A 26,296-nucleotide genomic window follows, 5' to 3' on the forward strand; every position below is an offset into this window, starting at 1 on the left:
ACATATCGGAGCAGTGTCTAGATTAGAGATAGCACGAGGCATGTTATATATATTCACAAAGGGGCTTATGAATTTGTCACTTGAGAGAAACAGTGCAAGTGCCATAAAGAAAATCCTTCACAGTCACTGTTCTAGAGGGACAGTATCCTAAATTACAAGGGACCAGAGTTATTTCTGTGCTAATGCAATTTGCTGACATCAGAGAAAAATACTGGCCCAAATATGTCTGGTTCTTTATATACAGCAAACATCCCACTCATCTGAAATCCTACTCATACACAAAGCCTGTACACATGAAAAATAAGATACTATTAAAGCAAGTCATCATGCAGCAGGAAGGTCAAATAATCTAACAAAATGAAAAAAAATTTAAAAAAGGAAAGAAAGTAGAGAACTACATGCGGTATGTTTTCTGAAGCTGAGAAGCTGGAAGGAAGCAGGCAACAAGTAAAATGAAGCCTAAAAGGTAAGAACAGTTATCTCAAGCTGGCAGTGCTGCTGGAGTATTAGGCAGGAAACAGGGTGGGAGCTCCGATTCAAGATCCTTTCCACATTTAGCTACAAGAAAGCAACCTTTTGCTATTGGGAACTGTCATGGGGCAGAGAAAACTTTGCATCCAACAGCCAAGAAGTAAAACTATGAGAAGCCTTCACAATAGTCCTGGGGCATTTCTTCTATAGTCATGGTAGAGATGATTTTTTTTCTCTCCAGGTAATGTCATGATGTCATGCAACAAACACGGAATGGTATAAGCCAGCCAAGTCAACTATCCTCTAGGCAGATTTTGATTTCCTATATTTCTTTTAGCATTAAAAATATATATTTATCTAATATAAATAATATAACACCTTTAACATTAAATAAATATGAAAACACACCCTCAAGTTACATTTTCAAGTGGTGGTGTCTAACATGAAGTGCATGTTTCCCAGTTTCCACTGCACAAGCACTGCACACTGTGGGCATGCAGCAAGCTGAGTGTTCAGGACCCTGCCTTTGCTGTAGGCACCTATTTTAAGTATCTTTTTCAGACAGCCCCAGCAGCAGGACACAGGCAGGTAAGGCCTCATCACGTTTGACATCACTATGTTGCTCTGCAGTAGGTGCTCAGACACCACTGTCAGGGCTGGACAGGACTGACTGACGTCTGGACTTCTGCTGATTAATTCAACAGCACCTTCTGACAAGCCCCTCCAGAAATGGTGATTCTGATACAGTGCAGTGCTGCAGAAAGCCTGTCAAGAAATCATGAGCAAGGAACCTGAGGACCAAACTGACACAGACATGCTGCTGCATGCAGCAGGGATCTCCAGAAAAGCACATAAGTGATGCCATTTAAATACACTCACTGTCTCAGGTCACTTACAGTAAAACGTCTGTCAGCAGCACACATGCATAACATAAAAACTTTATGACCATCTTAATGTTCTTGGTTGTTACAGATGCCAAAGAAAATCTGGGACATGATTCAAAAATACTTTTTATCTTTAAATGAAGCCCAGACATATGGTAGGGATACATGCTCAATGTGCAAAACCAAAATGAGTGAAAAACTGAAAAAGCAAAGACAGAGAAAAGGGAAGAAAATTATTTAGTCTACATATGAAATTAAAATTCAAGTTGTAACAATGATGGAGAGAATTACCATCATTGTCCTCAAACAACTACTTTGAGGTTTATATAAATGGTGAATTTTAATGAACAAATGAAACCAAAATCCATTTACTGGTTTCCTTTCTGAGGAAGGTGGTGTTTAGTAATGCAAAACAAGTCAAGAATTTCAAAACTGAAGCTAAATCACAACAAATCACTATACCTTTAAGAGCAGGACCCAGCTCAGCCCAGACACCTGTCCAGGCTCCCACCACTCTGTCCTGCCTGGAAGGCAGCAGGTCCCTGGTCCCAGCAACCAAGAGCTTTGCCACCATGCTCAACCATAAGCTCACTGTTCTTGAGATACCTGGCACTCCCTAGTTCTCTCAGTTGCTTTATCATTACTGAGCTGTGCTGGAATGTGGCCGCTTCTGAGGGAAACCACTATTTTAGAGGACTCCTGTGCTTAGGAGGGAGGCTGGCTGAAGGGAATTTTACCCTTGGGGCTGCAGCCTTGTCATGCTCAAGGTGCTTAAGTATTTTACTGGCTATGGAGCAAATGGTAAAAATGCAAATCTTCAACCTCATGAGCAAGAAAGACACTTAAAAAATAATTTTCTTAAAAATCAATAGTTTAAAATGCTTATATTGTGGTTTTGAATGGTTGTTACTTGTATGACCATACAGCTCTGAGAGCTCACATTGTTTCAAACTGATCAGATAAATGCACTTATTTCCATACCAGTTATTTAATCCCAATGACATATATTCTTCTTTCCTTAGGGAAAATAAGAAAAGTCCAAAAGTCAAAAGAAAATTGAGCAGAAAACAGTAGACTTCAAGAGCTGGAAAAGCAAAGCTGCTTGCTGAACTAAAGGTGCTTTCTGTCAAAAGTAAAGGGGACAAAAACCTCATGTGTCTTAGGCCAACACTTGTGCACTCCTGAATGCATCTACAACTTATGTCCTCTCCACACAGAGTCTACGCTCTCTTCTTAGCCAACTTATCTTGGGAACCACCAGGTTACAGCTGTGCACTGACTCCCTGGGGTTAGAATGACTGAAAGAAAATTAATGCTGAAAGTTGTAGAGTTAATTACAGAATTAATTTAAAGTTGAAGTTCACTTGTGGCCAAAAGCATTGTGTGAGAAGTCTGTCCCACAGGCACAACTACTCTTTCAATGCCTTTTGCCTCTCTCTGTTCTACCACATCATGGTCCAGTTTGACTCCAGTTATTTACAGAGACCAATCCTGGTCACTCTTGCAATGCAAAAATGTCTAAATGAAACTCAGCAGTTGTCAGCAATGCTACACAAGAGTTTAGGAAAGCACATATCACATGGAGAGCAGTCAAAAACAATCAGCACAAATTATTTCAACATGAAGTTTGGTGAAGAAATAACAGTCAAAAAAAATAGTAATCCAGTCATCAAAAAGTATATAGTTACATAGAAAGTCAATATGAAAGACATAATGTAAGAAATCTAAACAAAACCTGAACATTATTTTAAAAAAAATAAAAGTGAGAAAGCAGATCAACTGCAATGCCAGCATCTTCCAAGCAATGCTCTTTATTGGAAATCAAATTAAAGCACCTACCCTTTTAGAAGCATGAAGAGGATATGTGGATGGGCACTAATGTATTCCACAGTAGGGCTGCGTGTGCCAATCTGTCTTCTCAAGATGTTGTTAAATATCTGGGAAACATCCTTTTTGCCCTGTTAAAGAAGCAAAATATGTCTCTGCTTAGAAAAACATGAACAAAATGACCATTTACTATAATATCTATTTAAAGCAGAAATGCAATTGAAACAGAAGAAGTCAGTTGTTGTTTTTTTTTTTGCAGGGGCTCTCCACCTTCTCTACTTGTTGTTTCTTCAATGTCACCCTAATTAGGCTTCCTCCATCAGGAGGCTGTGAAGACAATGCAATCCCACTACCATTTACACCTTTCTTTTTCTAAATGAATATGTGCATTCCTCTTATTCTGTCAAGCAAGTCCCTGGCTCTTTTTAAAAACCAACACTGAAACACCATAAAAGCACCACCACCCTGAGTCAAACATACCTTTGCAGTGTGTAGAATTGTTCCCACAGCCTCCAAAGTTGTCAGGCTAGTACTAATGCACTGCTCCACTGCCTAGACCTACAAACCTAAAGCTTTGCATTAGTTAAATGCAAACAACGCTGTAACTGTGTTTCTGAACACCAGCATTTAAACTGTGCCCATTACTACTCCATGAAAAACGAAATAATTACTACCAATAAAATGGATGCAGTACATAAATGTCTCTGCTTTAGTCACAACTAAGATCCTTCACTTTGTCCTAGTTTTCTCCTGCATACACATATCTACACAACCATACTTTTGTCTCCAAATGCTTCTCTGTGCAAACAGCTTTTCAGAAGGTCTTTCCAAATTACATTCTATTCAATCACAAGGTTTGCCAATACATCTTGCATTAGAAATCTTCTTCCTCCCCCACCACTTTCCCCCCTGGCCACAGCAGACAAATTGATGTGTGAAATTAAGGGGGAGAGGGGAGACCACTGCACTAATGACCAGTAACCAAGGCACTGAGTCAACAGCAGGTCACTATGCACAGGGCAAGATAAAGCAAAAGGTTACTTGTTCATTGATCTGTCTTGGGAGGACAAACATTCCTTGGCAGAGAAATTATTGAACATGTGAAGCCAAGGAGCAGATAGTTTCACACAGAGGAAAATTCCCTGGTTCACCTCTACAAATAAATCAATGCTGAGAAACACAAAGTATTCTGCTTTCCTATTCGTTCCAGACCAGCTGGCTTGGAGACTCAGAGATCTGGGGACTCAGGGAATTAAACAAGAGAATCAAATCAGAGGCCAGTCCATCTGACCTTGTCTGCAACACTTTTTTTTGACCCTTGGACATTGTTTGAATTAGGTTAATTCTGTATATAAACATGCCATTCTCCCCTATCTGTTGAAAGGGTGAGGTAAAGATGGCTAAGAATTAAGTGATCCTCTCTGCTATGCCAAATTTTATATTAGTTACTTAATACTGGGTGCATTGCAGCATTGTTGTAGCCAGGTGGGGGTTGGTCTCTTCTCTCAGGCAACCAGCAGTAGGACAAGAGGGCAGGGGCTTAAGCTCTTCCAGGGGAGGTTTAGGTTGGATATCAGGAAGTTCTTTATAGAGAGAGTGGTCAGGCATTGGAATGGCCTGCCCAGAGAGGTGGTGGACTCCCCATCCCTGGAGGTTTTTAAGGTGAGACTGGATGCCGCACTTAGTGCCATGATCTGGTAATCAAAGTGGGGTTGGACCAAGGGTTGGACTTGATGATCTCAGAGGTCTCTGCCAACCCAACTGATTCTATGATTCTATGATTATATCCAATAGCAGAGAGGAGATAAGATTGATAGATAAATACAGATAGATATGTATTTAATTATATCTCATTTTCTAGAGATCAGCAAAGGTGAAAGCCAGAGTTGACCTCCTTGGGTTCTTGTGGAGGGAGTGGAGACAGATAGGAGGGAACCAAGATAGCCTTCCCTCACCACCATATACTAAAATTGTAGAAATACTTTTGAAACACTTCTTACTTGGATCTGCAATTCAGTTTTGCCTTATAATGAAAGACATATGGCCACTGAAGCACAAGACAAGGCAGCATAAAGAGAAAAGGACAAAAAAAGGAGAGGACAAAAAAACCTGCCAGGAATGTATTATATAAATAACAAGTTGTAGGATACCTATGCCATAACTTAGCTCCTGTTTCAAGGAAAAGTAAGAGAAAGATTCTAACATCACCAGTTCCAGGCCTGCAGCTACTTACTGCCCATGTTAGAGGCTTTATAACTTGTGAACCTTCAGGCTTATGCACAGTTAGTAACATCTACATTTTTAGTTGACTTTGTCTGTGTGCACACTTTCCTCAGTTCTTCAAAGTTCAACAATAAATTTAGTATTTTGAGTTTCTTAACAGTCCAGTCTGATTTTGATTCGGAGCTCCTTCCCAAACCCAATTTTAGTGCTTCATATCATGACCAAAATGATACCTTGTTTCTTGAGTGGCAGAAGCATTAAACCTGTGTTTTTTATGGACATGTGATGGATGTGTGCAAGCCTCCCCTACACAGTCTTTGAAAACACATCTTCAAAGGGAAGTACAGCTGTGAAAAACTGGGATCCAACTGAGCAACAGGATCAGTGAGGAGCAGACAGGGAGTCAGGACAAAGCAAAGTAACCTACATAAACATTACTCCTTTCAGAAATCAGATTTTCAAGTAATTTATGATTTTGTATTCTACCATTACATATGGATTAAAATAAGAATTATAAGAATCATTAAAATTGTTTGTAACAACAGTAAACTGGCAACCGATTAGGTATTTCATTCAGTGCTTGCATTTAAGGACTGTGTGTTCGGTATGTCCATACAGAATTATTTTTCTGATAGAAGCAATACAGGCTGCATGTAACTAAAAAAAAATGTAGTAGTGTTCCTTCTAAGCTAACAGTATCTTCTCTCCTCTCTCCTGTTTTCTTGAAGGGTTTTTCAGGGGTTTGGGTTGCTGAGGTTTGAGTATTTTTGTAATTACGACACTTAACAGTATCCAGGGGAGACAAGAAGAAGGCAAAGGAAAGGTTCTCAATAAATTCTCCTGAACGTAAGAGAACTCACTAACAACATTTTCAAAAATTAATACAAAAATACATAAGTAAGTCCTTGAATCCTGGCTTTACTGGGGGTGGGGCGAATAGGGGAAAAAGAAAACATAAATCTCCCATTGTTCCTCAGAACTTCCCCAAGAAAGTGACTCCCACAAAAGGTTTCTCTGCGAGCATCAGAAGGTCTCTCTAAGAAACCAATTCTTCAATTCAGCAGCTGTCTCTGTGTTGGGTACTGCTCCTGCTTCAGGCCTGAGAGAAGCAGGTTTGGCTCCCGGGAGCTGGGGATTGCTCACTGGTGCATCGACACTTGTGACACTGCACGGGCAGCCAGGAGCTACATAAATCCCAGAATTCCTAACAGCAGTCCCTGGGGTCCACGATCCCAGCTGACTGTAATGACCTGACAAAGTTTCTCCCCAGCCCCTTCCCACTCAACACTCAGTTAAAAGGATTTATATTTATTCTGAATTAATTCAATCTTTACTGTAACTCTTCTCCTTACTTACAAGCAAGTTTAGTTTTCTTAGCAGTTGTCTTCTAAGCTTTTGGCTTTAACAACTAAGCTGGCAAGAAGTTCCACAGAATATATAATTTCATATTTAAATATACATGATTAAATAATATCTATACATATAGATTTAGAGTAATCCTTCTGCTATGAAAAAAAATTATACTTCTTTCTCTTTTTAATCCAAACAATCAAGTGGGGGTCACCCAATTTACCAGCTGCCTGCTGTCAGTTTTTAACAGATTTTTCAACTCCTGTCCTCTCAACGAAATCATTTTATTTTTTTCAGTCTTTGTCACATGCTCCAATTATTTTCATTTCATGTCCCTAAACCCCTTCTAAATCAGAGACAGTGGGTCTGATAGTTGCACCATGTCAACGAGTTTCATCACTGCAGCTTACATGGTCAGTCCTAGACAGTATTGTCAGCATCATTTCCCATCTTGTTTGGATACACATGGCAATATCTTGTTATTTTTTTTGTTTTAATTAAAAAAAATCAGATCCATTGTATTTACTGCCAGTATATGAGCACATTTTTCAGGATACGAGTAGCCGCTTTCTTCACTGTGCGATAAAGAGCTTTGAATGCAATAAAATTATTTCGATTTCAGAAAAATACGCTCTACTCACTGACAACACTGAGACCAAGGAGATGAAAAGGTTCATGAATGCTGACCTACCTCAAAGTCTATCAGCTGTAGGTTGGCAATAAGGGTCACTAGAAGGCCACTGTTGTACAGCTCTTGCGCCAGCTGGGCCACAATTTCTGTAGGTGGCTCTTTGTCTGTGGTCCCACACAGAATTTCCTTCATTGCTTGCAGAGATTTTGACACTTCCTCTGATGCCTGTTCACCAGCAGAAATGGGTTTTGATTAAAAAAAAAAGGAAACGAGAAAGAAAAGCATTTTCTTTTAAAAGACAGGAATTTCAAAACAAATGCTTCTAACCACACTTATTTATTGGGAAATGGTTCAGTAATTTTATGCAATCACTGAGGCTGAAGGATCCGCAGTGTATCCTGCAGGTCTTACATAGGATATATTCAATTTAAACACAGCATGCCATCACTTAGAGATCACAGGCATAGAACAGGGCCAAGACAGCACTACCAACAAGCATCAGCAAGATCTCTTATGGTTTTGGAGACAGGCACTGCCCTGCAGAAGCAGCAGCAATTTCACCACTGCTCCCTGCACCCTTCCCAGTGGGCTCTATCAATACATGTGGGGCCAGAGGTGCCAGCTGGAGGTACCAAGCCAGAGGCTGCTCCCGCCAGCAGGGTGGCTGCTGTGCTGCCTCTCCATCGACTGCCTACTGAGGGACTGTCCCAGCTCCTCTACCAGTAACCCAAATAAAACCTCGTGCCCCTGCATCATTGTTTAACCTGGTATCCAGCTAAACACCACTCAGCCATTTGCCCACTTCCCCTCAGTGGGAGCGCGAGAGAACAGGAGAAAGGGGGAAATAAATTTGTGTGAGATAAAGATGGTTTAATAGGACAGAAAAGAAGCAAAAAAAAAGTAATAACAAAAGTAATAACAATAATAATAATAAACAAGTGATGCACAGTGCAATTATATTGGGGTCACCCTTTATTGGGGTAATATAGATTAGCTTAGCGGTGGTCAGAGGAGGCAGAGACACTCAGGCTGCAGTGTGATCAGAAGGCTCACTGAAGACAGAGGGCTTTATTTTTAGTAACAGCTTCACTTTTATCTACTCCTGTATATAACATACCAGCACACTATTGGTCAGTAGTTCACCTAACATACATGGAAAGATTCTACTGGTTACAAGGCACATCCTACAGGTGGTTCTTTGGTCCTTAACGATGTATTCATCAATCACCTCAGACCTTAAGAGATACACACACACACTGTCACCCACACACAATTGCTCCAAGATGCCCAGCCCGTTCCTGAGCAGCAGCCCCTCGCCAGCTTTCCCTACAGCTCTATGTGCTGAGCATGATGCCATATGGATGGAATATCCCTTTGGCTAGCTGGGGTCAGTTGTCCTGGCTGTGTTTCCTTCCAGCTTCTTCTGCCCCCCATCCCACTTGCTGGTGGGGTGGGGTAAGGAGCAGAAAAGGCCTTGACTCTGTGTAAGCACTGCTCAGCAAACAACTAAAACATCAGTGTGTTATCAACATTATTCTTACCCTAAATCCAAAACACAGCACTGTACCAGCTGCTAGGAAAAAAATGAACTCTATCCCAGCCAAAACCTGACAGCTTTGCATTGCCACCACCTATTTCTCCTCATCATGTGTGGTTTGAGTCAGCATCATCCACAAGGGATTTGCTTCCTGAGCGCATGGACACTTCAGTCTCAGGTTGAGAAATTTTAAATTAAGCAATTTGCTTTAGTAAAGCTCCACAGCTGCCACTAAGTGAAGTAAAATAAATCTTTCATCTTTTGTTCCCACCCAGAGTATACTAATTCTGTGCAATGTTTCAGATACCTAACGTAGAGGAAAAACTAGGAATTACCTTACAAAACATCTTGACCAGAAAGGCTGACTGGATTCTTTGGCAGGGAGTGGGAAGAAGTAAGAAACAGGTTTGAAAGCAAAAGAATGACAGCCAAGTGCCAGGCAGGATGGTTAAGGATTCTGAAGGTAAGACAGTCTTTCACATCTATATTACAAAGCCTCTCCTTGAAATGAGTATTTCGTTAGCACAGGAGGTGAAAAAAAATAATCAAGACAAAGAACATCCATAAGTGATTTGTAAAAGCTGACTGGACATTAATGGATATTCAAACCTAGATCAATAATTTCAATACATCTCTCACATACATTGAAAGGAAAAATGCCATGCTTTCAAAGATGCCCCCATCCATCTGCATAACATAACCCCACGACACTTTGAAGAGGCATCTCTCACATCCTGCTGATCTCCCTATACTTTAATATTGATTTAAATCACAGGTTTTATTCACACAGTGAATAAAAATTGTAGAAAGAACCTAGAAATCCTTAGGAAAAAACCAAATAAAAGTCACTTCCACATTGCATCTACCTGGAAGATTCAAGCATTGATTTTGCACAGCATAAAGAACTCTTCTCTAATCTCTTTCATAGAATCATAGCATGAATTGGGTTGGAAAAGACCTCCAAGATCATCAAGTCCAACCCTTGGTCCAACTCCAGTCCATTTACCAGATCATAGCACTCAGTGCCATGTCCAATCTCACTTTAAAAACCTCCAGGGATGGTGAATCCACCACCTCTCTGGACAGCCCATTCCAATGCCTGATTCTCTCTGCAAAGAATTTTTTTCTGATATCCAACTTTGTACCTACTCTCAGTTTTCTGCTATTTGAGAGAGGTCAGTATGAGTGGCTTGTAAATGAGCATGACTATTATAACTTTAACCAGGAGAAGTCTTGCTGTTTCTTACCATCAGTCAGCAAAAGAGCCTATTTTTACCTCAAATGTTAGTGGTATGTCACTTGAGAGATCCCACAGAGTATAGATAGGATTAACAATGGGGTGTTATCTTGGAAACTAAAGCTCTAAATCTTTGTAAGAGCTGGGGAAATATTTTCATATCAAAATTAAAACCCATACATTTGGGTTTTCACCCATTCTGCTGGGCAGGGTGTGAATATCTCTGGCATTCTGTAGCTAAAAAAATTAGTAACTTTCCTTTCAAGTGTAAGCAGTCCTCTCTGATATGTAGAAAAATGTCTGCAAAGCTCAGCTTTAGGTTATATTCTCAAAAAGGAGGCGAAATAGTAAAGCACTGTGTGAGAAAATGAAAGTACAGGACACTGTGGTGTTGATGGGCAGACTGGGCACCACAGCTGTATTTCTCTAACCACCTGCCATCCCATCCCATCCCATCCCATCCCATCCCATCCCATCCCATCCCATCCCATCCCCTCCCATCCATCTTCTCAGCATTTCTACACACAATTTACATCTCATGTTTAACCTCCTCCCCCTTCATATTCTCCAGGTAGTCCGTGGTTTCACATTCAACCCACCACCAAAAGTTATTCCCAGTCAAATCCAAGGGCTGCGTTTCAGTCCTATCCCTCACAATCCATCTGGAGGAAAACCATAATCCCGAACACAGATTCTTAAATTGACAGCCAATTCTAGTCTCCATTTTGACATTTCCACTTAATCTTACAGCAATTTTAGAATAATACCTTAAGTACATAACCACTGTTTCTGCAATGGAAACTTGTTTATGACTCAGGGGAGGAGAGAAAAAAAAAGACATTCCAAGATACAAAGATCCTAGATCTGTCCAAAACAAACAACAAATATATTCACACAAATACATCAAAATAGGGGATGACAAAAATACATCTACATAAGAAGCCAGACTGGTCCTGACCTTCTTTAGGAAACGTCATGAAAACCAACAAAAAGCCTCAGTAAGACACCCTTCCCCCCAATGACACCACAATGTCTGTGACAAAAATAAAAAAGAGATTTGCTAGAAACTCCAAAGTCTATTACGAATTCCACACTTATTTTTATTTTCCAGAAGTAGCAGCAGCAATGATAGCAAAGTGCTGCAACCATCACTTCAGTAGAAGTTATAGAGCAAAAGAAACAGTTCCATAAAATACATAAGCCCTTTCAGTCATTTGCCTCGCTCTTGCAATTAGGCACAATCTTATTTTCAGGAGATTTTCCTTTTTACCCTGCAGGTGCAAGTCCTTTGTATCATGACTGAATTTATGCTATTATATTTACAAAAGCTGTTTTGAATAGATGGAAAAAGATGGGAAAGGAGAAAATTAAACACAGAATCCTAAACAGAACAGTTTATATGCATTACATACAAATGTCAAAAGTGGGGTACACTGAACTTTGGTCAGTCAAAAGCTACGGGTAGGGACAAAAAGCACAGATTAAATGCAAGCTGTTTCCCAGCACAATGTCAGTTTACTGTTTGTGTTGCTCTCCCTGCAGAGAAGTCAGGACCTCAACCTCCCAAGGCAAATTGCAGATTTCTAGTCCACAGGCATCTTAGTTCACCACATCCAGACTTGGGAAGACCCAACCCCACAACAGAACACTGAAATTCAAGGTGGGTACAGGAGTGAGTGCCCAGTGAGTTACAAGGTTGATTTGCAATAACTGTGTAAAGGGAGTGAAGGAGAGCACAGGCCAGACCCACCTGGGCAACAAAGGCAGTTTTTTTCAATAATGGCCATTTCTTCTCTACTTTGATGCAACACAGGACTAATAAGATATTTCCACTGAGAAATAACTCTGCATCAACAGAGCGTAGTTTATAGTGACCAGCAACCCACAAGAAAGTTTTGGGTCCATTTTGAAATGCAGGATTTTGTGAAAATGTTTAAATCTAACAATCCTCTGCTAACCCCACTGGTCTAAAGGATGTACAGTAGCCTTAGACCAGGAAAACTGACAGCCTAGATAAGCCTACCTAACTTCTCTAAGTTAAATTATAAACATGCTCAATCTTCTCTACTGTCTCGGTTCGAGGGGAAAAAACCAAAATGTTTTACCCACAAGCAGGGGAGGGGCCTCCTCCACGATAATCACACCACTCTTTATCAAATTTAAGAAAAAGAATTTTAATACAAGAAGGATAACTGCTATATATATATATATATGTAAACAGACTAGTGCAACCCACTTCCCCAACACCACAAGAGAGGGAAAAAAAAACAAACCAAAAGAAACAAAACAACAACAAAACCCAGCAGGTTTTTTTCTCCGGGAGAAAAGGTTATACTTAAGTGTCCTTGTCACAGCCCGGCTGGCTGCAGAGTGAGTTTCAGTCCCTCTCCAGCGAAACAGACGAGCAGTGGGCTTTCAGATGGACTCAGTCTCTTCCCCCTGTGTTCCCCGTCCAAGAAGCAGAAAGGTACGAGCAACCAGCAGCAAATCCAAGGCAGGTAGCAGCATCAGCACGGCACGAAAAAAGTAGTCCGAGGTGGGCAGCGGCAAGACAGCCAGGAAAAAAACCCAGCAGTAACCAGCAGGGCAGCCTGCCTCCTTCGAGCCCCCACTCCTCCCCCGTTCCGCCGAGCCAAGACTCCGGAGAATATCCAAAAAAAACCCAAAAGAGACAAACCTGCCCCCACCCCAGCGATCAACAGTTAACTACTTCTTTTGTTAACCGCTGGCCTGGGCAGTTAAGTGGCAGGGGAGAGAATTTACATAATAATCCCAAACTACAACATCTACTCATAAAGTTGATTTTTTGTCAGCACTTTTGTGTCTTTCTAAACCTACCAACAGCTTCAACAACAAGAGAGGTAATTTTTATTAGTTGAAGATACTTATTTTCTTCACAAATCAAAGTCTTGTCACTGTTGACTTACTGGGAACGTAACACAAAGAAAGGAGCTTTCGGAGAAATGATTCCCTGAAATTCTATATGAAAAAATCTTCCCTGAAAGACCTCAACACTCTCCTCTCGACAGCCTATCCCACCTGTGAAGATCAGCCAATCTTGCTGCAAAGGTCCAGTCTTTATTACAGAATGGATAACTCTACTATGCCTATATGTAAGTACTTCCTACTCCAGTGTTGATCTTCCTTTCCAAGTTTTAATATTGGGTTCTTCAGTTTAACTTGCTTGGCCAGGTCTAGAAGACAATTCTAAGTTTTATCTGGTTTTTTTGGACTGTTCTCTACATGAGGGCCAAAGTGCATGGCAATGTTCTTAGGGCAGTAATTCAGCATTATTAAGGAATGCTGCTCAACAGTTAGTTTTCTTTCCTCTATATTCTGCAATTATACAAGAGAATTTAAGGAGTTTCTTGGGGATTTTTTTCCTTTAAGGAATTACAAAGAAGTCCTCCAAGACTTACATATTTTTTGTTGTTGTTATAAAATCTTCCAGAGAGATTTTAAAGAACAGCATGTAAGGCTAAAACAAAGCCTTCTTACTTGTTGTTCACGCCAAAACCTGAATTTTTATTTCCATAATTACATGAGTTAGGACTTTCCATACTCAAAGGCTAAGCTGTTTTATCTGCAACACTGCTTGTGTGATATAGCAAAATAAAGCAGATCTGCTTCAGAAATCACAGACTTCTTACAGAGAGTTTTTTAAAACTCCCATACATAGCACATCACAGATATACTTTACCAAGAGTCCCCAACTTCAGTAACATGAATTTCTAGCTATTCCAAATGGGTTAACAAAAATTACCTCTACTTACTAACCTTGCCCTTATCCTCTCCTCAGCTACTTATGGCAATTTCACATTTACCTTAAAAATGCCATATTAAGTGCTTGTGATCCAGATTTGTCATGCTTGTCAAAGAGAAAGAGAGATGGATCTTCCATTGTTCAAAGTAGAACTGTTGCATCTTTTTACTCCTGATTACAAACAACATAAAGGGAAAAGCATCAGGTCCTGAATAAACAACAGTCTGAGCTCCTGCACCTGAGCTGCAACTTTTCAAAGATCTCAGTGGGCTGTTTCTGTTTCACTAACAAGTTAGAGGTCTCACATGTATGTTACTGGTCAGAAGGGCTTATTCTTCTTTTTATTCATCCAGGGATTTAATATAACATTTATGACAAACTGCAACAGTGAAATAAAAATAGGCTACATGAACTTTTTCCACTTTCCCAAACTCAAATACCAAATATACATAAGAAAAATACAGGATGGCTGGTGAGGAAATCCTCAGTTGTTGATAAGAATATGGCAAATAGGACCATGCAGCTTCTGTTTGCATACCTAGCATATTTCCAGATCAAAAATCGGTCTGTAAACTGTTGCTCTCTTGCACAGCAGAAGACAGTAACACACACAGATGCCTGCCAGTGTTACATTAAATACTCCAATGTCTAATTCAGTGATCTGCCACTACTTCACACACTATACATTGCAACCAAAAGCATAAAGCTCCTTGATTTGGTTTTAACTGGTTTAAAAATACTCTATGTGATCCAAACCAATTTTTCTCCTACAAGAATAGTGCCAATGGAGCTCTCTCTCTCTACAGCTGACTGTAAGGACTCCCAAAAAAAAGCCATTAGCAGCATCTGAGTCCACCATCTAAAACACCACAGGATCAACCCAACTGACTTATTCTTGATAGAATTTCATGCTAAACTGATCTATAGGAACACATTGTGAACATTTTGGATCAGGACATCTGAATTCTGTCATTCAGTAAAACATTATGGACTAGCACTAAAGGAAGCAGGCAAAGACAATTTGGCCAAGCACGCACAACAGGGAAACGCCTTTTAAAAGGAAGAATGATTAAATGGAGAAGACAGGCTTGCCCCACCTGGACATAAATTCCTTTCCCACAGTTAATCCTGCACTTAGGACAGAACTAAAGGTTGCAAGGTCCTTAAAAAATAAAAAGCAACCAGATGAGACAGGTTTAAACTCTTGGCACCAGCACCTGATAGTATCTGGAGTTTCACCCATCTTTAGAGCAGTAACAGGCCTTAGCAGAACAGGGAAGCTGAAACAGGAAACGCTCCACAAAACCCCAGGACACAGAGAGCTAGGAGGAAGGGATGCCAAGCCCTTCTTATCTCATTCCCTCAGTTTCAGTGTGCAGCAAGGAAGTTGAAGGCAATTTTGCAAGTGACTTTGGCAGCTGCAGAATCCCATCCACGGGTATTCACGTTCCCAGCAGTCATGCAACTGCTCTTCCGTGCAAATGCACATCCCGTCCTCCGCATGCACTGCACCCCACACGCTGGTCCCCAGTCGCTTCCCAAAGCACAGCGAGAAGGTGAGCAACAGCCAGCAATGGCTCCACTGCTGCCATGTAAAAAAGCAGGATCTATTAATAGAAATATTTGTTCCAGAAGTCTCAAAGTCTTTTAACTGCAGCCTTAATAAAATGCTGCTCTGCTGACCCTTTTGAACAGTACCAAATCAGTTACAGCACACCGAGGTGAAACAGAGGACAGAGCACAGTGACCTGCCAGAACGACCAGCCTTGTTAGATATATTTAAGTGAAAGGGGCAGAAGTTACACACTTCAGGTTATTTCACATCTAGCTTCGCTATGTTTCTGAACACTGACTAAAGGTGCTGCAGGAAAACACTCAGCCCAGAGCCCTGAACCTGCTGTAATGCATTTGGGTTAATTTTGCGCAATAAATCCAAGTTTTGGATTAGCTACACCAGAAACTGCAAATCTTTCAGTCCATCTAGACTACCTGCAAAGATCAGACCAAGTTTCCACAAGCCTCAGATCCGTCTGCTGCACTGAATTAAAAGACTGTGACACTTGGAAGGCTTTTGCTGGAGGGCAGGTTCAGAAAATGTTACCAAACCTGTAGACACCGCAGATGGCACTGAGTCAGGCTGCCGCACCCGAGGGTGTGTGGTGAGCAGCAAGAAGGGGATGTGCCCAAGGACGTCCTTCAGTGACATACTGGATGCCACCTGCACTGCTTTGTGCCAACTGGACTCAGCAGCTGAGCACAAGACTTCAAAAGTCAGGATGTCACACCCCTCTGTTTGTGAGGTGAGTCAGGCATCCTTCCCATTCATGTTCTCTTACAACATCCATCAGCAAAAGACAGTAATAAATGAAGCAGCGTGACCATCGTGTCACAGGCTGTCCCTTCTTCCCTCAGGTTCAACAGATCTGACCACTTGGTATTAGGGCTTCTCCTCTCTTCAGCCCTATTTACATGCATCCTCCAATGCTTAAAGGAGTTTGTGCCAGAAAGAAGGAAGAGAGCCTAAGCACTGAAGGCTTCCTTTCCTAGGTATTTAAATACTTCCTTGCTTTTCTAGTTAATTCCAGAATGGGCATTTTTCATTAAATTCAAGGACAATTTAGTTCTACATGACTGACATTACATTTTTATGACATGTACAGAATTCTGTAATAAAACTTAATTAATTGTTCTTCACCACATCAAAGCCTGAACACGATGTCAGCAATTGTACATGCTCCAAGAACACCTTATTTTATTTCAGGAGTTGGAAGAGAGGAGACTGGTTGATAAAAAAGGCTTTAGTCCACTTTTCCAGCCCTGTCTTACCCTACTGGATCTCCCAATTGTTACATTAGATTTGTCAGTGCTACAATCCCCTCTTTAAAAGAGACATTAATTTTTAATATCACAAAAACAAGGTATTAGAAAGAGAACTTCAGAGGAAAATGAGCCGCATGTGCTGGCACTTCTCAACCTGTGGTCTATCAACCATCAGAATGTAGCTGAGAAAATGGCAAAGCTTTCATCACACATACACCCATGTAAGCAAACAAAACAAAAAAAAACCCACACAAAATAAAAGTAAGAACCAAAAATTCAAACTATTCCTATTTTTCAGTCGAGAGTGTTTAAAAAGCATTAAAGAAGCATTATGGCAATGCTACGCACATTAATAGTTTTAAAAAAATAAGACACATGAAAAAAACTGGGTCAAATTCAATCCTTATATAAGAATCATAGAATCAGTTGGGTTGGAAGAGACCTCCACGATCATCAAGTCCAACTCTTAATCCAACCCCACTTTGAATACTAGATCATGGCACTCAGTGCCACGTCCAGTCTCACCTTGAAAACCTCCAGGGTCAGTGAATCCACCACCTCTCTGAGCAGGCCATTCCAATGCCTGATCACTCTCTCTGTAAAGAACTTCTTCCTGATATCCAACCTAAACCTCCCCTGGCAGAGCTTAAGCCCCTGCCCTCTTGTCCTACTGCTGGTTGCCTGAAGACAGATGCTAGCGCAGTCAACATTAGTTAGTCTGGGTACTACTCTATGACTAACAAAAAGCATCATCAAGAAAGAGCACAAACTTTTCTGTATTATGTGTGTACATGGAGACGTCTCAGAAGTGATAATTTCCTTCATACTTAGAAGTGGCTTTTCTATGCTATCTTCTCTTGATCGTGTCTATCAAGCTGTGTCCTCCACCCTCTTCCCATTACCCTGAAGTCTTAACTGCTCTGCTGTAAAGTTCACTCCAGTACTTCTGTATTATTTAAAAACATCCCCTCCAAAACCCAGATGGTTCCTGCTGACAGTTGCACAAAGCTGTGCTAGAAGTGTCAAACCTCTCTCTGCCTGACCTTGTGTGCTCCCTGCTGCCCAGGCAGCTTCACCTCATACTTAGGACTTCTCAACTGGGAAAGAAAACAAGGAGGTACTCTGCTCCCCCTGCAGTTAATTCAGGCTTTGCCAAACCTCCCTGCCAATTCCAGCTGTATTAACAGCTTTTAGCTGTCTCAACCCACACACCATATTGGCTGTACTACCGTAACAACTCAATTGTTATAGGATAAATCTTGGTGTTTAAGCATCTGAAGCAGTCCTAGTTTGAAACTATTCTGCATGCAAAATCAGAGGTGCTCTGGAGTTGTACCCTAGAAGTTCTGGGAACCTTGGTTTTATGGTGAGGCACAGCAGTACCCCTCTAGGTCTCACAGCAGACAAGGAGCCAGAAACCTGAAAAACTGGACAGCCCTGATTGCCAAACTTCTCTATTCACAGGGCCACAGGTCCAAAACCAACTCTGAAACATCCAGGCTCTCTGACTCTTCAGGAGCCGGACCTCTGGACTTCTTCACGAAAGACTGACATATTTCTTCCCAATGGAAATAAAAAAAAATTCAAAAATTTTCCCAGGTTTGGAAGAGCACAGAGCATTGTGCTTTGTTTTCAGTTAAATGTCTCTAATCTTACTCATGACAAGATGTTACTTATTGTATTGCTGAGTAACTTTTAAGAACCTGTGTGCCACAGAAAGTATCTCCATCACCTCTTATCCAATTCAAACTTCAGCAACACTTAAAAACAGTATTACTAAGTCCACAAAGCTGAATGGATAGTAGCAGGTGTGACTGGGGTAACTACTTTTGCAAGAGCTATTTTTCCTGACACTTTTAAAAGTTTATCATCGTAACAGTACTAAAGATATTCCTTATGATTTACTTCCCTAAACTCAGGAGAATAAATCTGGCTATTTTCTTCAATAGGTATTTATTTCAGGACATTTCGGTGCATGTTTGTATGTATGGCCAAACTTCGTGAACGAAGATTTGGGAAGGGCTGTCCCCACGTGGGTGTGCCCTTCCAGCCTGCGCAGTGGATTTTAGGTGAGGCTCAGCGTGCGCAGAACTGGCCCCACCCTTTAAGTCCTGAGGTTCATCTGCCATGGCTGAGCGAGCTTGGACGGTGCCAGTGAAGTCCTCAGGACTAGAACCTACAGCACCCGGCATTTCCCAGGAGGTCTCCCATCCAAGTACTAATCCGGGGCTGACCCTGCTTAGCTTCCGAGATCTGACGGGAGCAGATGTCAGGGATGAAAGGCAGCATTACCAAGGAGTCTCACCTCTTTCCTTCTGAAAGGAGCGAGGCCCTATGTGCTTCCTCTACATCACAGCACAAAGTCCTGAGTCAACAAGCCATGCAAAGCATATACCCACAAAAAAAGGCTGGTTTCTTCACCTCCTGCCATGCTGCTGAAGGGACTGCCTTGTCCCACTCCCTCCCCTCCCCTGACCACCTCATTTACCCCAGGAACAGCCTCTACCCCGTAGCAATGAAGTGCATCAAAATAAATGAAAAACGACCTCCTTCTGTAAAATAAGCATCATTAAGTTCAAGAGTTGTTTCCATTCTAATACACCAAGAAAACACTCCTGTATCATTTGTTCTGTGAGGAGAACACACACCAGCTGTTCTGACTTTTATGAAAAGTTTACATCAAGTATTCTATTTTCTAAGACAGCTGAATTTCTCCTCCTTTGTCCCTGACACCCAAATAAATAAACAACCTTAAAGCCAAAAACTCTCAAAACCACAACCTACAGGAGCGATGCTGCAAAGTAAATTGAAAAGAAAACTGAGTCTAGAACTTCTGCTTTGAATGTCTTCTTTAATCAGGCTCCAGCAGATGAATTCTGATTCTGTTGGTTTATTTAGTTACTTATTTTATGTTTTACTTCAGAGTCAAATTCTCTCAGTGCTTTTCAATTAACTGAAGGTATTTCAGCATGAGACATCAAATACCAGAGGCCTCCCAGAACTCCATGTGATCAATCTTACGTAATTAACACACTCTGAGCTACTGGCTTTGAACCAAAAAGTTTCAAGAGGATTTCACTAAGGGCACGAAGGGCTCCATGCCTACCTTTTGGGTTGGGTTTGTTTTAATATAGGCTCCTGCACAAGGTGGGGGAAGCACAACATGCACATGTGCCAACATCAGCTCCATGAAAACTGTATTAAGGCCACTTATCAGCTATTTTTATTTCCACTGACATTCAGTTTTAACCTAAAATTAGTCCACTGTTAATTAAAATTATATACTTCTACTACAGCAATAGTATAGCACTTAGCAGAATCAGGGCAGTGAGCAAACACAATTTTGTTCTTTTTATTCTACCAATCCCTCAGCATAAAACCTTATTGGTCTTCTACAACATTATCTCATACCTTGTCAGTCTTTTTTTCTTGTTTTTCCAAGATGGCCATGTTTTCTTTCAGAACTTTCACAATCTCGGCAGGGTTTTTGTGCGATTTACTAAACAAAGGCATGGTCTTTCTTCACCTGGATTTCTTCCTTCAGGATAGAAGAGGATTGCCTTAAATCAAACAAGAAATAAAAACAGTTTTTAAGGTTTATACAAAAATGGAATAAAAACACACAAAGACATTATGAACCAGAAAAGTTATGCCTCAGGCACTCCATTTTGCTTCAGCTGCTCAGTGGAGCAGTAAAAGTTCTCATGTACAGTTACTGCAAGTTCATCCAGGATTTCCAAGCCACCACTGGCACGTGGAAAGCAATTACTCAGCACCTGCACATGAGCTGGACACCTCCCGAAGACCTGACCTACAGAGCAGCACTCTAGCAAGTCTGTGCCTATGACCAGCACATTTTGAACACTGCATATCTGGCAGGCCCCACAGATTTCTCATAAAGCTTTCTGTCAGACCACGCTGGCTCCATCATGATGCAGATAAGCAACTGTAAAGGCCAGCACACCAAAAGCACCCTTTGTTTAGAGCGCTGCAAGTTAAGGTCCCAGCTCCCCTGCCACCTCTCCTCCTTCAGCTGCTTTTCTTTCTCAGCCCAAACCTTCTCGGCAGGAAGCAGTTTTAGCTATCCCCCCAGTCTGACAGACTTCAAGAATCTGTGGGTCAGATCTCATTTGTGTAAAACATTGCCTGAATTAAATAAGGAAGGGAGGATCAGGTCCAAATACGAACACAAATGTTTTCATGACATTTAGATGAAAGACTGAGCATTTTAATGAAAATGGATTGTTTGTTTAATTTAAAAAATTCTTTCTCTGTATGGTTAGAAAGGCAAATACCACATCACTGTATTTATATTTGAAAGAAACTGAGTAACTTGGTTTCTCATCCTACAAAGCATTAAGTTGTGAATTCTTATGAGTTTTGCTGAGGGTCCAATAAAGGATCTACAGAAGTCAGCGACTGACTACAGATAAACTCTGGGTAAAGCCATACCACTTTCCAGGAAGAGAATCATTCTGGACTGCATTCCAGTTGGCACAATAATGAAAAAGAGGTAAAAATAAATTAAAAAAAAAGGCAAAAGCAAAAACAACCTCAAACTTCCAACTCCTTCCACCATAAAAGAAAACCATCACAATCCCTCCACACACACATTGCAAAATCAGTTGTGAAAATATAAATACATACACAAATCCCTTCAATTTCATTGTTCTTCAACATTTACAATTTAAAAAAAGCTTTATACAAGAGGTTTTAAAAGAGAGAATTAAATGAACACGATACACACAGCATGAAGAAGAAAACCCAGTGGTCCCAAAGAATCCACTCCTCTCATGCTTCATTGTTATCACTGACACGCTACAGAGTCCCTCAGGAAATACTATGCCATTTGTGCCATACATCCATGTGTTACTAATCCCCAAATATCCTATGGAATTGATACCCAGATTAGACATACATTCTATTGCAACCATAAATAGCAATCATATAAAACAACCAAGTACAGGCTATACAGACTCTGTCCTAACATCCTACTGAAACATTTCAAGACCTTTTTGCAGATTGTCTTCACAGTTTATATGACACAGAGGAAATATTTTAAGCGTCTTACTCAACCCAAAATTTCTTTTATAGTGTCCAGAGCAGGTGAGTTTGTTTATAGCTTCTCATTTGTTTACAGGTCAGTTCTACAGGGATATTTTCACATTCAGTGTCTGAAATCTCACCACTTTCAGCTTTCCATTTTCAAGCTCCTCACGGTCAAGTTCAAACTCATTTTTATTTCTGCAGTTTTGGCTACATACCCTTCACTCCTTAGCTAAGTTCTCAACTGCAGTCTTGTTCCCAACTGCAAGATTTGACAGCACTGGCCCACTTGCAACAGAGCAAAGTCTCACCTCAACCTGACAAAGTGCAAGAGTAAAGACTGGGTACAGCAGCAACTCACTCTTTTGGGCACATTCAGCTACATACAAGCACTGGAAAAGACTGGGGTGCCAGTATTACACGATGAAGTTGTTTAAATGCTGCTGGCAAACACCAAGTGCTCTCTAATCCCACATGCACAGCAAACCGAAGATTAATAACTCACAACACACTTTGTGAAGGACCTGATTCTGTATGTTTTTATTATTCATGAAGACAGAGCATGAGGATGGTATGATGCAAGAGAGTCTGAAAGCAGGAGCTTAAACGGCAAGATGTATTTCAGTACATAAGTATTTTCAGCTAGGTTAGGGTATGTATATTCAGAATGCTGAAGTCTTCCCTTCATCTTTCTCTTTCAGAAGATTACATACAAAGAAAAGCAGAGCGGGAGATAATTTGATTTTTAAATTGAAGTACTACTGAGCTAGAGGTTCTGAGATTTTTAAAAACTCAACTTCACATTTCTTACTGAAATGTTGACTATAAACACATTTTCCTCCCAAAGAGTAACTTTCAAAACTGTCTAGAGTAGGGTGTTTGTATTTAAAATAAACATTAATTTTGTCATAAAACTCCAACAGCCAGACTAGCACTTTGCCCGTATGTAGTTCCAGTCTTGTCACCAAGTCCCCACAGCACTGTGCAGTGATAAAATACATTTCTCTTCACTTCATGCCCTACCATTACCCTAATTATAACAGCAAAATCACCAATAACAGGGCAGGAAGGGCCTAAAGAAACTGTTTAGTTCATTGCTCCACTGAACAGACCCAAATCTCTGCATAACTTCACTTATTAGTCTTACATACAAAGTCTCTGCTATATGCCAGTGGAGGGAGGCAGAGAAAAGGGGGAAGAAGCCCAGATGTGCATCAAATAAGTTTTTGTGCTTACCCCTTCTCAGATTACAGTTTTTAACCCATCAGCACCTGGCAAAAGATGATCCATCACTTCAGAAAATACATACTGGCACCTGCAGATAATGGTCCCTTCTGATTCTCCATGGAAGAATCTTCTAGGGGGGGACACGCTAATCCCAATTACAAGTGGAAGCAAATAGGGGTAAAGTCACTTCAATGAGATTTGGGAGTTGTACCCCTTAGTCTTATAGCTGGCTATTCTACAAGGCATGTGGCAAAACAGGGACTCCTCTCCTCCAGATCTGCTCCTCATGATTGGATTCTCCACCATCAAAGAAAGCAGGAGCTCTTGCTAAAAGCTCTTAACACAGCTGGGCATTCATATCTTGTCCTCCTCCTTGAATCAGCTGTCTGCTCTCTAAGCTCTTACTTGGAAGGTTTTCTCTTTGGTAGAGGCACTAATTTGGTTTAAAGGCCCTGTTCTTTTCACCACTTATTTTAGTCCATTTTTAGGAACTTTGTATTTTCCAGGCATCAGCTCTCTGTTAAAGTTGCTTGAAATTTGACAGTAAGTCCAAAAGTTACCATGGGAAGGGAATTAGGATGAGAGATGGACAGTGTGACCACATAAGCTTGATTTTCTCAAGAAACTAGTCTAAAAATAACTCCAAACCAAAGCTGAATAACAATTGAAAAGAATGTAACACAGGCTTAGCAAAGGTAGCTCGTACTACAATCCCTTATGAATATATTTTTAAACAGAGGAGACACATGTATAGAATCCATGTATCTAACATGGAAACACCTAAATTTTAATATAGTTGAAAATAAACTACTTGAAAGAAAATTATCATTCATCTGACTGAGAAGGTTAAGAGCAATTTGAGGACAGGATTGTACTTAAAGAGGCATAGGAATTAAGAGCCTACACAAAAATTATGGAGATTCAAAACAGAAAGATATTACCAACACATAAAGAGGACTGGAATATCATTACCTGGGAAACTGGATTGTGCCAAGAGCTGAGATAAAAATGGCATAAAAGTAATGAGTAGAAAGTATCAGATAATGCCGAATGGTAGAAGAAATGGAGTTTGTAGATGCTCCAAATACCTGGAAACATTCCAGATTAGACTGGATGGGGCTCTGAGCAACCTGATCTAGCTGAAGACATCCTCACCCATGGCAGGTGGAACTGGACTAGATGACTTTTAAAGGTCCCTTCCAAACCAAACCATTCTATGATTATCTGCTTCAAGCTGAGGACTTACTATGAGAAATGACAAAAGCAGGCAGCTGGTGACATGTACAAATACACACATATTTTACAGACAGGAGACAGACAGACACAAATCTGTGATGAATTACAAAAGTAATTGTCCGTAGAAGTACAAAGGTATTTATGTCTCTATACAAAGACTTGACAGAACTTTGTACAGAACATTGTACACGATCCTGAACACCCACAGTCAAGTAAAATCAACAGAGATTAGAGTGGGTGGAGAGAAGGACCCTAGGCTGGCCAGAAAAACGGGAAGACCAGCATGTCTAGGAGGTTAACAGGGAAGCCAAAGAAGTTATTTTAGCTCAAGTAACAGTAACACTTCACCTATGCAGAAGCGAATGGCTATAAACTGCTGATGAATAAACTTCAGCTAAAAATGTAAAGGTTTCCACCCACTGGAGCTGTGAGGTTTTGAAATCACCTACTCTCCCAGGCACACTACAGAGCATCTGTTCATGGATTTTTGACACTGCTGTCTGGCAGCAAGGGACAGGGCTGAATGAGCCCCTTTCTTTCCTACTTTCTAGGAAAACTTTTTCCATCTAATTGTTACTCAACATAAGTTTTTATAGCATCAGAAACAGATTGTGGACACTCCAGAATTCATAACGGGGGACCAGCCAACTTCTGAAACATTTAGTTCTGATGATGTTACTTCACTGGTGCTCTTGGGAGGAGCTTACAAGACCAAAGGAAACAGCTGTATCTCACTGGACCAACTCTCCTGGCCTCAGAGGTTGTCTCTCTCAGTCATGAGGAAAATGTTTCAGCAGCATTGTAAGAGAAACAGTGGTTTCCAAAGCCTGCTGTGGCCATCAGCGTGAACAGGACATCAGCGTGAACTGGAGCATCCAGTACATTTCAGGAACCCTACTTTTACAAAAACACTTTCAGGGAATGTCGTTCTGTGTGTGTGTTTGAGAGCAAAAAAATGGCACTGATTTTATCTTAGGTAAGTCAAGAAACAACAAAAATAAATATTAAAACACCACTTTATAAATGTCTGGGTGTTTCTGTTTGAGGCAGAAAAAAAAGGGGAGGCAGGAATCACACAGAATAAAGCAGTGAATTGAACCTCAAGATGGATGTGCTGGACAAGACATGAGCATTAGGGTATTCAGTAGCCTGTCAGAGGTAACATAACATGCCTCCATACTCAGGGCCTTCCCTCAGAGGCCTCCAACTCTACAAACATTTAGTCAAGATTTCAAAAAACCTATATACCTGCTTTTACTCTGCTCCCTCTGCAAATGGAGAAGCTGAAGCACAGAAAGACTAGAAAACTTACCCAAGGCCACCGAAAAAAAAAGTCAGTGTTGGTGTTAAGAATGCAACGTAGATAATCTAACAACAAAGTCTATGCTTTCAAGTATCTCTTCTGCCGGTTTATCTGCTCATAATGAGAATGTACTAAAAAAATAAATTTAATACAGCTATAAAGCACAGAAAGAGATCCAGTTCTGGTTCATAGGCACTTTCCCCAGTTTCTTTGGTTTTAGTCATATACTTCCTCCAAAGATTATAGTGCAGCTGAACTTGTAAGCACGACAAAGGATAAACACACACAGCAACATCACTCCACTAAACAGCCCATTCCACTATGAAGTGACTCAGTATAGCAGCCCCATATCAAATGCTTCTTCCTCCCCATAAAGGCAAGAATGGGAGAGAGAATATGAGCCCATCCATGCACTCTTTGCAAATGCTCCTCCACACAAGCAATTTGGTCTTCAAAAATAAACAAACTAAAAAAAATTTCCTTCCCATCAAGTATCAAACATTTGTCTTGTCTTAGCTGCAAACCTTCATCAACTTACTGATCAGGATCAAAACATTTCAGTAACTCGTATCTGTGAGAGTTTCTTGAACGGAAGAAAATACCTTCATTTTTCATTCACTGCAGAGTGCCTAAGACTTGTATATATGCGTAAGTACATTTTCTTCATCATTTTGTTCAGGTCAGTTTCTACATATTGAAGGAGGCACTTTGTATGTATGTATGGCCAGACATCACAAACGC

The 26,296-nt window shown here is 40.7% G+C and overlaps 1 protein-coding gene across 7 annotated transcripts in view; it reads right to left on the reverse strand.

Annotated features, from left to right (window-relative positions):
* CAB39L (calcium binding protein 39 like) overlaps positions 1 to 26,296 on the reverse strand; it is a 67,001-nt gene that overhangs the window by 17,621 nt on the left and 23,084 nt on the right. For all 7 annotated transcript variants that reach the window (XM_071570873.1, XM_071570837.1, XM_071570881.1 and 4 more), the window contains 3 exons: positions 20,155 to 20,303; positions 7,447 to 7,611; positions 3,195 to 3,313 (listed from right to left, as the gene is read on the reverse strand). In XM_071570873.1, coding sequence (XP_071426974.1) covers positions 3,195 to 3,313; positions 7,447 to 7,611; positions 20,155 to 20,256 — 386 coding nt within the window. In that variant the 5' untranslated portion in view covers positions 20,257 to 20,303. The remainder of the gene's footprint in view (positions 1 to 3,194; positions 3,314 to 7,446; positions 7,612 to 20,154; positions 20,304 to 26,296) is intronic.

The sequence above is a fragment of the Pithys albifrons genome, chromosome 1 (genome assembly GCF_047495875.1).
Source record: "Pithys albifrons albifrons isolate INPA30051 chromosome 1, PitAlb_v1, whole genome shotgun sequence".
Lineage (NCBI taxonomy): Eukaryota > Metazoa > Chordata > Aves > Passeriformes > Thamnophilidae > Pithys > Pithys albifrons.